This window comes from Drosophila willistoni (genome assembly GCF_018902025.1).
Source record: "Drosophila willistoni isolate 14030-0811.24 chromosome 2R unlocalized genomic scaffold, UCI_dwil_1.1 Seg167, whole genome shotgun sequence".
Classification (NCBI taxonomy): domain Eukaryota; kingdom Metazoa; phylum Arthropoda; class Insecta; order Diptera; family Drosophilidae; genus Drosophila; species Drosophila willistoni.
The window spans coordinates 15,842,407-15,856,812 of NW_025814050.1; the positions used below are offsets into that span (position 1 = coordinate 15,842,407).

Sequence of the window (14,406 nt, forward strand, 5' to 3'; positions counted from 1 at the left end):
TGATAGTCATTGTCTGCATGTGTGTGTGTGTGTGAGAGGGTCTATAAATAGATGATGCTCTTGCAGACTGCCTTTGCTATCCAACGCCCACATTCCAGAGTTGAGCTAATCTCGCTATAAATATTTACTTAGAAATTTCGTTCAGGTTACGTCTCTTTATTTTTTTCTGCGCACTGAATTCACCTTATCAGTGCTTAATAGATATACTTTTTGCACTCACTTTGTTTCCTCGCTTTGTTTGTTGGTGTTGCCATTCACTGGCAATTCAGTCAACTGAAATCCATGATCCTGACGCACTAAATAGGCGGGCAATGTATCAATAATGGCATTTGCCTTATCATTATATGAACCAAGTAATTCCCGATATTTGGAATAGACAACACGTTTCAATTGTGGATTTTGTATGGAAGCCGGTGAGTTGGAGGAGCTGGAAGCCACTGGCAGAGCTGAGGTGGCCATTTCTATACACTTTTCTCGAACAGTTCACAGTAAATGCTTTGTAAATAATTTTCTTTTTCAATTGAACAACTAATTTTTCATAGTTTTGCAGCAACTAATTAACATTTGAAATTATAGCAAAAATGTTGTTACGATTGTTTCAAGTGAATAAACTCTTATTGTTTGATTGTTTAATCTTTATTTGTTGTGATCAGCTCATTTGCTTTATAGATAAGCCCATTGGCTTAGGTAAAGTTGTACAATCCCTTTGTCGTATTATTGGACTTTATCAAGCTAAGGAAAATATTTATATGGATGACTCAGATGAGTTGAAAGGAATACAGTCAATCTAAGTATTGATCGTTGGAGACCTTCTGACCGGCAAACTAAAGATGATGCTAATGATGATTCATGCGGCAACAAAGAAATAAAATCGTCATAAAAAAAATCATTCAGACAGACAGACAAACAAACAGACAAGGGCAAGCTTGAGTGATATTGTTGACTATTTTTTATTTTTAGAGGTGATCAGTTGAGAATTGTAACAACATTTGCTGCTGGCACTTATAAGTTTTCCTTTTGTTTTTCTCAATTTGATATTAAATTTTTCTCACACAGAACACACACTATCGAATGGGAAACACGCGCTGAAATTTTGTATCTCGTAGTTACTTGGTTTGTATCTCGCCAGCGCACTGAATGGAACTGAACGCAGCAGAGTCTCGACGCTCTGTGAAGTTGAATTCGTTTTGTCGGTTTTGACTGTCGTCTGAAACTGAAGTTGTTTAGCAACTTGTTGCAGATACATTTCTGTGTGTTTGCCGCAAAAGGAAAATCCGAAACCGAATCACATCGAACCCGAACGCTTTGATAAACGTTCAACTGGCACGCGGTGTCTACATACATAGATACATGGATCTAGCTCTGGCTCTAGCTTTGGCTACGGCTTTTGGTTTTTGTTTTGGATTTGCCAGCAATTTATTTGTCTGTCAAAAAGTTGTTCGACTGCGGCGACAAATTTAAACGTTAAACGCCAAACGTATTTTTCGCATTTCTTGAAAACATTTGTACTCAGTTGCTTTATCTGTATCTTGTATCTGCATCTGTTAGAGGTGGTTGGTGGTGGTTGGGGTGGTGCTGGTGTTTGAGGTGGTTGTCGTGGTTATCGTGTAGCTAATTGTTTTCACTTGCTTGTCATGTAGTCTGCTTATTACTTTTGTTCATAAGTAATTAAATCGCCATACGTTTATCTCATACACCCTCGGTTGTTGTTTTCATCAAAATTATCTTCTTCACATTTTTGGAATTTGTTAGACTTTCCCGCTCCAATTAACTGAGCCTCGGAATGATGGCCCACTTGGCCTTGACAATTTTATATATATGTAATTGCTATCTTAACTCAGTTAAATCATAATTGCCAAAGAAAGCGGAAAAGAGAATTCTTAAACGTCGAATGACAAGACTAAAAAGCAACTAAGGTACTTTTTGGTTTTTCTATATGTGAATGCTCTAGGGCACAACAAATTATATCAATCGATTGGTCCAGCAAAATAAAAAGCGTGTCACAAACCAAGAAAAAAAAGGCGAAAGTGTTGAGAAAACGATTAAAGAAAAAGAAAATGTATCTGAAAGTTTGTCAATTCATGTCTCGATAGACATTTGTTCATAGTCGCGACTGCAATTTGTTACAATTTGGTACAAAATGAAAAAAAAAACAAAGACAAAAAATGTATTTCTTGTTGCTAGAAATTGTTTCTAATAATCTTTATTCTCAGTTTTAATTAAATATATATAACATTGTTATCCTCCTTTTGCTTGCAAAGGTCATGGAACGTTTCTGGAAGATTCAGAAAGCCTTGATTTATACATAAGTGGTAAAGAAAGATTTATAGAGATATAATCCTAAGTAAATATATGCATTATGCATTTTGTTTAGTCAATTAGAGATTTTCGATTCATTTTCTTAACATTTAATCCAATTTAAGTTTTAATGTGATATGTTTTTCGTTAAACGCATTCGCTTTTAAGCATATTCGGTAATATTTTACTTCGTATGCAAAGAAAACAAAGATTCCCCATTATTTAGATTTAATTCTCAACTAGTTTTAACCTCGAGTGGCCACTTCAACTGTTCTTTCAATACTTAATTTTCAATTGTGTTGCCTCAGCTTCAGACATCTTTTACAACTAATTTGCACTTTAATTCTATATCTAATTTGTGTGGAGTTATTTAGATAAGTCTAAAGATGCTAGAAATTCATTGTGCAAAGAACATATTCCCCTTCCTATACTGCTTTAGATTTTATAAAGATACTCATAAGTTTAACTACGTTCTGACTAATAAAGATCGAATTTATCAAATACATATACTTTGTATAAAATTACTTCTTATTTCATCTAGGATTTTTTAGGAGTGGTTAAAATAAGCAGATTGGAATTGCCAGCACAAGACTTAGAAACAAATGATTCATTTCTCAATTGACGCACACTTGAAATCTGAGTGCCTGCCAATAACATTTTGAAAACCCAATATTTCTTTTCTACCATTTTGTTGTTTTTTGTTTTTCTTCTCGTTTTTTCTTTTTTTGAACAATGAATGAAGCCAACATTGCAGACCAAACTGTCAGAAATATGTTTTGGTTTCCACTTTATTCATTCAATAATACTTTTTGGCTGCCTGATAAGTGGGTCAACTAGAAAATGTCTATAAATATATATATGTGTGTGTATATTATACTGTGGCTGAGCCATCAATCAGCAAGGGCCACCTAATTAGCTAGCCGCAGGTCTCCCACTTCGATTTCCATCATCTGTCTGATGAGGTTCAGAGAACTGAATGTGAGAAAAAGAATTCTTTTTTAATCATGTGTTAAATGTTTCTTCTCATTTATTAAAATTATTTCACCAAATTCCTGTCTTCATTTTTTGTAACCTGTTTTTTTATGTGGCTGGAAGGCGAAAATTTACGATGCATTTTAAATGCATTTTATGTCATATTTTATGGCTCATTAATGTGTGAGAAAATGGTGACGGGAAAATTTATCAATCTGTATCTGGCATTAATTTTGTTCAAAAGTGTGCAGTAGCTGCATATAAAGAGCGCCACATATATTTATATATATTCTTGATCAGTTTAAGAAATCTCTGTTCACAGTTAATTAACTATTAAAATTCATCTTGGTATTTAAGCTGATTTCATCATAAGTTGCTTCAGTTCTTGGAGTTCTAAGATCGGATCACTCTATCATTTAGCTTCCGAAAGTTTTAGGTGAACAACTTTGTTACTTTTCAAACAATATTTTTAAAATTTAATATATATTAGGTTAATGCCCTTGCTAATGACTGTGCCAAAGTTCGTAAAGATCAGACGGCTATATTATAAAATTTTCATAGGAATGATTGTAATTTAGTCTACTCAAAACTGAAACTTGGCGTGACTAAAACTGTAAGCACTAATCACTGACAACTAACCGCCATTTAGTCTAGCTAAAAAGATCATAAATTAAACTCAAATTAGCCAAAAAATTAGATAAATGAAAGCAACAACTAAAACATAAATGGATCTATTTATATATTTTGTATATATACATATAGTTGTGTATATGTATATCTATCCACTCGTAAATATGAATTTCACACGGAAAATAACGCCAGCAACAAAGCGAATGTTCGATGAAAAAGATTCGCATGATATTAAACATGATAAAAAAGAAAATAGTTTTTTTTTTTAAATCTACACACACGCCCATCATTAAATTTCGACCTTGAAAATATTTTGTTTACGCATTAAGATCAGAAATATATATTTTTTTTCTTTTCTTGGTTTATAGTTGGGACGAGGATGGGCAATCAGAGAGACCATTTATCACTTTCTACAACTACTACCGACTACTTAAATTTGTTTACAACTCGTTTGGCATTTGTCATTGCGCTTTTTGTTGGTTGGCCACGTTGATTGCATGACATGAGCCCATCAGAGACTAAGAGACTGAGAGACTGAGAGTCTGGAGAGCCTGAACCTGGGCCTGGGCCTGCCGCCATATAATTATTTATATTAATCTGCCTGGCAGTTGCTGGTCGCAAGTGAAAGTGGCTTGTGCCCGTTGCACAATGCCATGCTGCAATATTTCTTCTTTAACGTAATTTTTATCAATATTTCTTCTGCTGCCGACCAACAACCGATCATGGACTACCACATGTGGTTGTGGTCTCATGGCCATTGGTCGTTTGTTTTATTTTGGCCAGACAAGGGGGAAACCGAGTCAGAGTCTTAAATCCAAATCCGCAAATCCCGCCAGCGCCTTTTTTTTACCATTTTCATTTCCATTTCCATTACGATTTCGTTTTCATCGTGTAAACAATTTGTTATTTGTTGTTTACCAAGAAAAATTGCCGCAATATGCTTTATGATCGAAGGGAAAATGAAGCAAGAAAAATGTTTGAAAAACAAATAAATGGAAAAGTTCCATAGAAAAATGTTATATATACATAAATAAAAAAAAAGAACTCAAACAAATTTTAGTCCAAACCGACAGCAAATGGAGTAGTTTGAATTTACTCAAAAATTGACAAAGCAATCAAATTTGAACTGAAATAATTCCCATTCAATGTTAATCCATTTTATAATTTAATGTCACACGCATACACAGATGAAAAAGGGCTTGGTTTTTTGACATTTAATTGGATTTAATATAATTTCGTTGTTTTTTTTTGTGCATTTATCAATCTGTATTCATCTGTTTACCTTTTTGGCTGCATACATTTTTCACGGTCATGTGCCATACACTTGAACTTACGTGCAAATAAATCGTATTTCAACATTTACTAAAAAATTATATATGCAAAAATGTGCAGGGTAAATAAATTCACAACTGATTGTGAGTTTATGTAATTTCCTTATTCTCCAAAAGAAACAGCCGACAAAGAAGTGTTAAAATTAATTGCGGTTGACAAAAGGAAATTTTCACTTCAAGTAATCCATCAAAATACGCAAGTTTTGCATTGATTTTATATATTGACGTTTGTATACCCTTTTGAATATTTAATATTAAAATATTAATCAATCAGACCTAATACTACCTTATAAAGAACTATGTTCTAAAAGTTGTCTTATATATCTTTTTATATTTTTCAATTTTGTTCTACAACGTTAAAGTAGCAAAATTAAGCTATGTTTGCACAAAAAAAAGGAAGATCTGTAATTCTAAAAAAATTGTATCATTTTGTTACAATTCTCAACTAGTTTTAGCCTAAGAAACATTTGATGATAAGTCTCAACTAGTTTTAGCCTACAAAACATTTGATAATAAGTGTAGTTTACGTCTTTTTATGTATTTAAAGGTTGATTTAAAATTTATAAAAATAAAATTTGAAAGAAGCTTACATTGGTTGTGTTTATTTTTTTATTCTGTTTTAGAATTATTATTAATTATTAACTAAATCGACTATACTGCCTCTCACACTCTAACTTTCTTTGCTCTAAGGATCTCTTCAAAACTCCGAATACTTACAATTAGATATATAATATAAATATAAATACATAGCTCATACTTAAATATACATTTATAGACATACATACATACCTAACTTATGCATATCGCACAACATACACACATATATATATATATAGAGAGAGAAAAAAAAGTGATTTTTTAATTAACATCAAAACATCGAATACTTAAAACTTAATTATTCGTTGTAAATTTACTTATACAAATTTCTGTCAAATTATTAGAATTTATGTTCCAATTCAGTTCAAAATTTAAAAGCGAAATAAACATTAATAGCTCAAAATATAACATTTTGATCTATTTTCGAGAAACTTTGATAATTTTGTGAAAATTATTCAAAATATATACTCCTTTATATACCCTGGAAAACTTGATATATAAATATATACATATAACCAATCAAAAACGCAAATAAATACAAAACTTTTTGGAAAGAAGCACGCCGAAAAAAATATGAGTAAATAAAAAAAAAATATTAAAAAAAAAATATTATCGAAAGGTTTATGGCAAAACAATTTGCATTTCAAGTTCGCACTTAAATTGATGGACAATGGAAATTTTATGCAAGTGTTCAAAATGGGTAATTCACTTTGTCATTTACATGTCAAATGGGTCGTATGCGTGATGTGTCAAAATATAAAAGATTCATTGTGGTTCTTTTCTAGTCTCACATACTATATTTTTGCAGATTTTTACTTTTACTTTTTTTATTTAGTGCTTGTTTTTGCTTTTTAGCAAACATAATTTTGACCCAATTTCCTCAATATATTATGGCAGCAGGCATTTATTTTGTATTTTGTCTCTTGTCGGCACCAGGAAATTTATGTGAGGCCCATCAACGTCAAAAAATGCAAAACAGAAAAAAAACAAAGAAAAATGGGAAGAAAAATCAACTGATACTAAGAGAAAAGTCAACAAAATGGACACTAAAACGAAATGAAATGCATTTTATGTCAAATTCTTGGGCCCATTTCACGCTTTTATTGTATTTCGCGAGGGTGGTCAAACATTTTTCTTACTCTTCAGCGAATGTGCGTGAATGAAAACTTCCGGTGAATGCCGTCAGTTCTTTAAATTCTCAACACGTGTGCCAAAATGTTTATATAGACAAATGGATGCGTTATATACCCAAGTGTATTATGTATAGATATGTACAACAAGCGGACAGCTGCTTCAAAAATTTTGCTAAACACAAATACATACATTTTGTTGAAAAATACGACAAAACAAAAACCAAAAAATAAATGAAATTAAATTAATTAATTCGCCACAGAGAATAAGAAAAGGAGAAAAAAAAAAAGAAAATACACACACTCAAATTGTCGCCTGCCAAAAAGCGCGTGCAACGTGGACATTGCCGAGGGCTGCCAAAAGTGCTACACGTTAATGGTGGGGATCAGGAGAGTGGGCGTCGCCATCGGCATCGGCGTGGGCTCCTGGCCTTCAAATCTCTCATAATGAATAGGTATATATACATATATAAAGCCGATGCCTCAATTGTGAAAGAAATCATAAACTTTTCGAGCAGCCACTCTATGTGCACATACATATAACTACATATATTTCGAAATATATAGACAAATCTATATATTTTATTTATTTCCAACATAAGTTTGCTTTTTGGTTCTTGTTTTTTTTTTTTTGCCGGGTGTGGGGCGTTTTATGACTTTTCTTTGCGGGAAAACTTTTTCGTAAAAAAAAACGTAAAACAATTAATAGAAAATCATCTTTATATATAAATATATAGCGGTTAATAACAGCTGTCTTTACTTTTGGTAAGTAGTCTAGACTTTGTTTAAGTCTATACATATATGAAAATTTATACATTTCCCTTAATGTAAATGTAAAGTTACACAAACAAATTCGTTGTTAGAATTGTTAACTATTTATCTACTTTAAAAATCGTTTAGATTTTAAACTGAAACTTGCTTGTTTATATGCTAAATACTTAATCGGGTTCTTAAAAATGAAAATGTTCAAATTTCCATCAATAAACCAATATCTATTTTTTTCATTTATATAAAGAAATAATTTTAAGTAGGATAGCTTAAGGCTTGGTAGCTATAGCTAGTAAGAAAATTGGCTGTAATTACATGATCAATTACATTATAAATAATACAAATTATATAAATTAGTTAGGAAAAAATATTTTCAACCAAAGTCTTTAAACAGAAGTTGCTTCCAGCTTTTAGAATTTTTTGAAAAGTATTAGAAACGTTGAACATTGATAACATTTTAAATTAAATAATGAAATATTAAATATTGTCAAACAAAATCCATTTTTTTCATATTAAGAGGGCACGACAGGGGCTTGGCAAAAATTTAAGACATTTTACAGGTCTACGTAAAGTAAAGTATTTACCTTCTATGGTCTCTAAAATCTTAACGTTTTAACTTTAATATACCCTTGTTCTCAAAGTAGTTGAATTATTGGAAATTAAATAAACCAATTAATATTTAAGAAATAAATCTGTATACAAAATTTAAAAACTATACCCCAAATATATTGAAAGATAGAGAATTTTACAAAAATCTTTAACCCCTTCATCAATAAAATAAAGGTCCCTACTTTGCACAATTATTTTAAAAAATTTTGGTGGTTTTTAAAACTTACCCAGAACTCATTTTGTTGTTTTTTGTGTTACAGCCTCTCTACGAATATTTCAAGTTTAACACACACTAACTCACACACACACACACACACACACGCACAGCAGCAGCAGCAATCACTTTGGTTGTGGCTTGATTGCACGCAAGTTCTACGAAATTCGCCAAAAAAGATGAAACCTATGTACACACTGAAAACACTGTAAAACACATGGAACAAATTAGAAATAGAAAAATTGAAAAATCTCACACGCCTTTTAATATTATATAATGCTAGATATTATTATTTTTCTTTTTTTTTGCGGCAAAAGTCACGTCTAAGCAAAAAACTCACTACACACACACGAGCACATATTGATTATAGTTTTCAATATTTTATATATACGTAGAGTCAGAATAATGGGTTTTTCAATATTTTTGTTCAAGAGAAAAAAAAACCCTTTTTGTTCTTTTTGAGAATTTTGTAATTTTCTATTAATAAAACGCGAGACACGACAACGCTTACTTTTGCTAGCCAAAATATACGTATCTATATATATGTATATATATGTGGGTATATACTAGATAGATAGATGGACAGACTAAATGGATGGGAGATATATATCTATATGTTAGTTTTCTAAATTGAACAAAATTTTCTTTTTCGGTTGATAGAATTAAGTTGTATTTTTTTTTTCTAAATTTTATTTGGTTCTCGTTTGCAACGCGTTCAAGTAAGCAGCCCAAGTCGCACTGAATTCGCACATACGAAAATCTTTCTCGGCCGAAAATCACATTTCGAAAAATTGAAGATTTTCCTCTGCTTTAGTATATACTAAGTATTTCGACCATTGGCCATGTATATAGAGAATGATATTGTCTATGTGTGTGTGTGCCAGGGTGTGTTTATTTTGTGTATATGTGTATGCCTATGAGATTTTCTATGTGTAAAGTGCGTCTGCTTGGAAAATTCTATGAAATTTTTGAGTTTATTTAAATGTAGAAATTGAGCAAGCTAGATAGAGAAGCACAGTCAGTTGTTTTGTACTTGATTTTTTATTTTTCTATTTTTCTTTCCTTTGTTTTCTTCGTAAATTTATTTATTGTATTTAACAGCCTCAAATTGTTGTTGCTTTAGATCTTTTATTTTGGGCCTCTTAGTCTTTGCTTGGGGTCTTAAAACTACAAATATATATACAAGTATAGGTTGAACATTAAATAAATTATTGAATGACCTATGTGTAAGTGTGAGTGTGTGTGTGTATGTTTACCAAACGAGTCATTCTTCGAAAGTTTGTGCACACTTTTCTCTCGTTTTCGAAAAGTATTAGAAACAGACAGAAGATTCGGCTAACAATTTTTTAAAATAATATTCTAGACGGTCAATGAATGATGGGAATCTATAAAGTGTTTTCATACACTTCAAAAGTCTTGTTGTAATATTGATTTATTTTAGAGTCTAAGAATTTAAATTGCACTTTACATCTTACTGCAATAAAAAAAAAACTGTGTACAAATGAATTGTGTTTCCCTGATGTCTCAAAAATGCATACTAGTTAAAAGATTCATTTTAAAAAAGTCCCTTAAATATCTTATGTAGTTCAGGCAGTTCTTGGATATTTATGAACTCCTTACCCATCTTTTCACGGGGAGAAATTGCTTTTTTTTATTCAACACATTTGGAAAAGTTCACAAATTTATGATTTAAAGACGATAAATAACATTTATGACAGTTGGATCAACGATCTAAGTATTAAAAAAGGATTTTTGTATCTTTTTTGTAAATTTACCTACAAAATGCGTGGCAATAAATTTTAAACTAACCTTTTTAAGGACCTTTTTTTGTTTTAAATTTTATGCAATTTCAGAGCTTAAAAACATGGTGGTTCAAAATTATCAAGTATTAAAGCTTTTAAATAACTAGAATCAAATTATTCGATACATTTTTAAGATTATAATACCAATACCAAAAGATTTCTGGCTTTCAGTTTTGGTTTTTTCAAATTATTTTAAAACTCATTAAAGTTTTAGCAAGGACAATGCTTTTTTCCCAAAAAAAAAGTGTTTGTAGTATTATATCAAGTTAAAAATATAGATTTTAGATCTTTTATAAACAATTTTTAACGAACAAATTTTTTAGAAGAATATGAATATAGTTGGAGTTTGCTCTTTCTTTTGAAAAGTCACCTTTTTGTGTCGCCTTTGAAATAATCTTCTTTTGAAGATAAACACCGAGCCAGCTTGAATGTTTTGAATAAACAGTCATTTGTTTTAATTCATTTTATTTATTTATTTATTTTATTTTTTTCTATTGTTTTTAAGTATATTTTAAATCTATCCAGACTTTGCTGAGACCGAGGAGAGTAGCCCTACCAGTTAAAAATTTTTCAAAAAGTTATACTTCTTTCATGTATACATTTTTGATTTAAATTTGGAATTTACGTCCATGGTTTACCAAAGTTGGTAATTTGCTAGTAAAAAAATCATTAATGGTACGTATTTAAATTGCCTAGACTGTATTTGAGACTACAATATATAGGTAAAAATACATACATATGTTTACGGATATACATATGTATATACTTCACTATATTATTGTATTTATTACTTTTTAGCTTCTTTAGCACCAATTTTGTAAGAAATGAAAATGGCATTGCCTTGATCATGAAGAATTTTATAGTAATTTTGTGGGAGATATAGAAAAAGCAGCCGCTAAATATCATGAGCAATGAATGCTGACAATAAAAATTGAACAATGATTCTGTGAATGATTCCAAATGCTGTGGCTCGTCTTGTATCACAGACACATGCTAAGATAAATCATAATAAATCACATATGCTTGGAAAATAAATAGAAGAGCTTCGTGGCAACTAAACAAACATCTATGTATATATATGTATGCTACATAGGCTTATGCCTATATTTACTTCTATACATACATACATATATGTATGTATGTAGTTAGATATATATAAATTTTGGCTAAGCGAAACAAACCATCCCATGTAGCAATGTTTGTGGGAATTAGCTGATCATTCATCTTCCTAAAACAGTCTTATTTCCTTCTTTTTTTTTTGGGACTTAGAGCCAACATTTTCTCATGGGTCTGGAAATGGACCACCTGTCCGGATTGCAACTATTTTAATTGGCTCCTCTCAATGAGTATGGCCATAAATTTTCATCTTTTACCTATAATTAGAATGTTTTTTTGGTAGCTTTTAATTACTCTAATTTTACCTTACTTATAATTGATACATAGTATATAGATGGATGTATGTATTTATATAGAGAAAATCGGTTTGTACTTTTCTATTTTATTTTTGTGTGCAAAATGCGCCATTAAATTGTTATAAATAGACTCGGTTGAAAAGCGCACAGGGCGCTGAGTCAACGATTGCCGCGAACATTAACCTCATTAGAAGAGCGTAAAGAAAATGCTGAATTTGATTTTGATTTTTGTTTTAAAAAGGCGCGTGGAATTAGCTGGAAGTATTTCAAGTGTCAGCCAAATGGATTGGATATAAAGTAGGTGTGGTCTATGACAATGCGAAATGGGTAATCCCTTTATGAGTCGCCAGACTGGAAGAGATGTCTGAACTTTTAAAATGTTTACTGAATCTCTATTTGTATTTTTTATAACTTTTAAATTTTATTTGCATTTTGAGTCAAAGAACATTTTTTTTAAATTTCCCATAAAATTCTAGTTTATACACAAAATTATAGCATTATGACTTCTTTTCGGGAGATGCGTTTAGATGATCTATTCAAATTAAATCCACTTGTCTTTGATTACTTTACCGAGGTCTATAGCTTGCCTTTCTTTCTGCAGCATCTCATTCAATGGTCAAGTCAAAGCCAAGTGGCCGAGTCACCCAATGGCCAAATCAAAGGCTATATCTTTGGTAAGACTGTCACAAATTGTCCCAAAACTCATGGCCATATCTGTGCTTTGACTGTGGCCCAGGATTATCGCCGTTTGGGTGTGGGCACATGTCTCATGAATCATTTTTCCAAATTTATCGATCAACAAGGTGCCTGGTATGTGAATCTATTTCTGCGTTGCAGTAATATGGCAGCCTATGAATTGTATCGTAAATTGGGCTATATACATCGAAGAACTTTACTGGATTATTATCCCGATGTACCTGAAAATGCCTTTGATATGAAAAAACCTTTGTCTCGTGACCTGCAAAAACAATCCTCAACATTGGCTGTCATTCATAGTCAAACGGAACCAAAAATAACCGAAAATGAACAGCAGATTTAGTACAGATAAATTTCAATTTTCATAGTGGCTAATTAAAGCACAGACAAAAGTCAATTGCAAAAATTTAAACAACTAACAAGTTTCCGCTGACGCACAAATTAGAAAACAAAAAATAATAAAAAGAAAGCACTAACAAAAAAAATTTCTTGGAAAAATAAATGTTTGAAAACAGAAAATAAAACTTTAAACATTTATCCAAGGTTAAGAAAGGCCTTGAGATTAACTTCCATAATCCATTTAAAGATTTAAGCCCTTGAACCTCCAAAAGAAAGCCCTCAAGTGATCAGTTTAAAGGGTATCTATTAGGGATACTATTACAAATTTTATTGTATAAGTTTTTAAGAATTCTGGGGCATCTATTAACGGTTCGATTAAGGGTTCTTTGGGATCCATAAGATGTCTGCTTCATAAGTCAAGATGAAGACTTGTCTTACATTCGTTAGCTAAGCCGGACCATTGGCCATTTAATTAGAGTTCTTGGGCATTTATTAAAGGATCTTGAGCCCTAGATGGCTACCTTCAGTCATTTGTGGTATTTAAAATTTATTATTATGAATTTAATGAAATTGTTTCAAGTGTAGTGGCATCTGCAGATGCTTTATCATTAGCAAAAAGATTGTATTTTTTATTTTATCTATGGAAACTATGGTCAAGGCTCTTGTTTTCGCGTACAAAAAAAAATGTATATCGTATAATGTATATTGATACATATATATATATTTAGCAGATGTCTGAAACACGCGCTATATAGACAACATGAATCGCATAGAAGTTTGCCAAAAAAAAAAAAAAGATTTCTATTAATGTTTTAAAGCAGACAAAAGATTTCAAACATATGTTTATTTTTTTTTTTTTTTTTTTTTTTTTTTTGTTGTACGTTTGACATAGATTTTAGCTTTGCAGTGCGGCCAATGAACTTTTATTAAAAATTCATTATATCGAAAAACACAGAAAGTTGGAAATTGAGATATAACGTTAGAAAATGCAGCAAAATGTAGCCCAAGTTGCCAATTTTATGAATAAACATGCCCTTTAACGATTGCAATGTCACGTCGGTTTTTAAGGGCAGACGCATATCGTAGGCATGATAATTATTGTAGAATTTCGGTAACCAGCGATATTTGACATAACCAAAGGATTCATAAAGCTTAATAGCCGATTTGTTTGTATCCCGAACAAAAAGGTCCACATACCAATCTTGATTAAGTTCCGCTGTTTGATGGAAATTATCAATCAATTTTGTGGCCACACCCAAGCGGCGATACGTCTGATCAATGGCCAATGAGGAAATATGAGCATTATGGGGACACGATGACGATTTATTTGTTTCATGTGATCCAAAAATATAACCTGATAGACGGTTATTGACTGTCAGAGCGGTTACTGATAGATGCGGATATTGCAAAAGGCGTTGCATATAAAATGATAATGCATAGATTTCAACCAGCGGATCAAAAAATATTCGGTTCAATTTAAAAAGATCGTCTAGTTGAAATTCTCGAAATGCAGACATGTCTTTGTTTTAGACTTTTTGGAGAGAATTAAAAAACAAGGCCACCTTGAAATAAAAAAAATTATATATCTCCATTCTATGATGTGATATA

The 14,406-nt window shown here is 31.3% G+C and overlaps 1 protein-coding gene across 7 annotated transcripts in view; it reads right to left on the reverse strand.

The window, feature by feature from the left end:
* Positions 1 to 8,745, reverse strand: part of LOC6642805 (mediator of RNA polymerase II transcription subunit 15) — a 29,102-nt gene extending 20,357 nt beyond the window's left edge. For 2 of the 7 annotated variants that reach the window (XM_023175965.2, XM_023175961.2), the window contains exon 1: positions 221 to 499. In XM_023175965.2, coding sequence (XP_023031733.1) covers positions 221 to 459 — 239 coding nt within the window. In that variant the 5' untranslated portion in view covers positions 460 to 499. Of the gene's footprint in view, positions 1 to 220; positions 512 to 8,562 lie in introns of those variants that run through there. The other 5 variants (XM_023175963.2, XM_023175962.2, XM_023175964.2 and 2 more) reach the window with 4 other exon arrangements.
* Between the last annotated feature and the right edge of the window lie 5,661 nt (positions 8,746 to 14,406).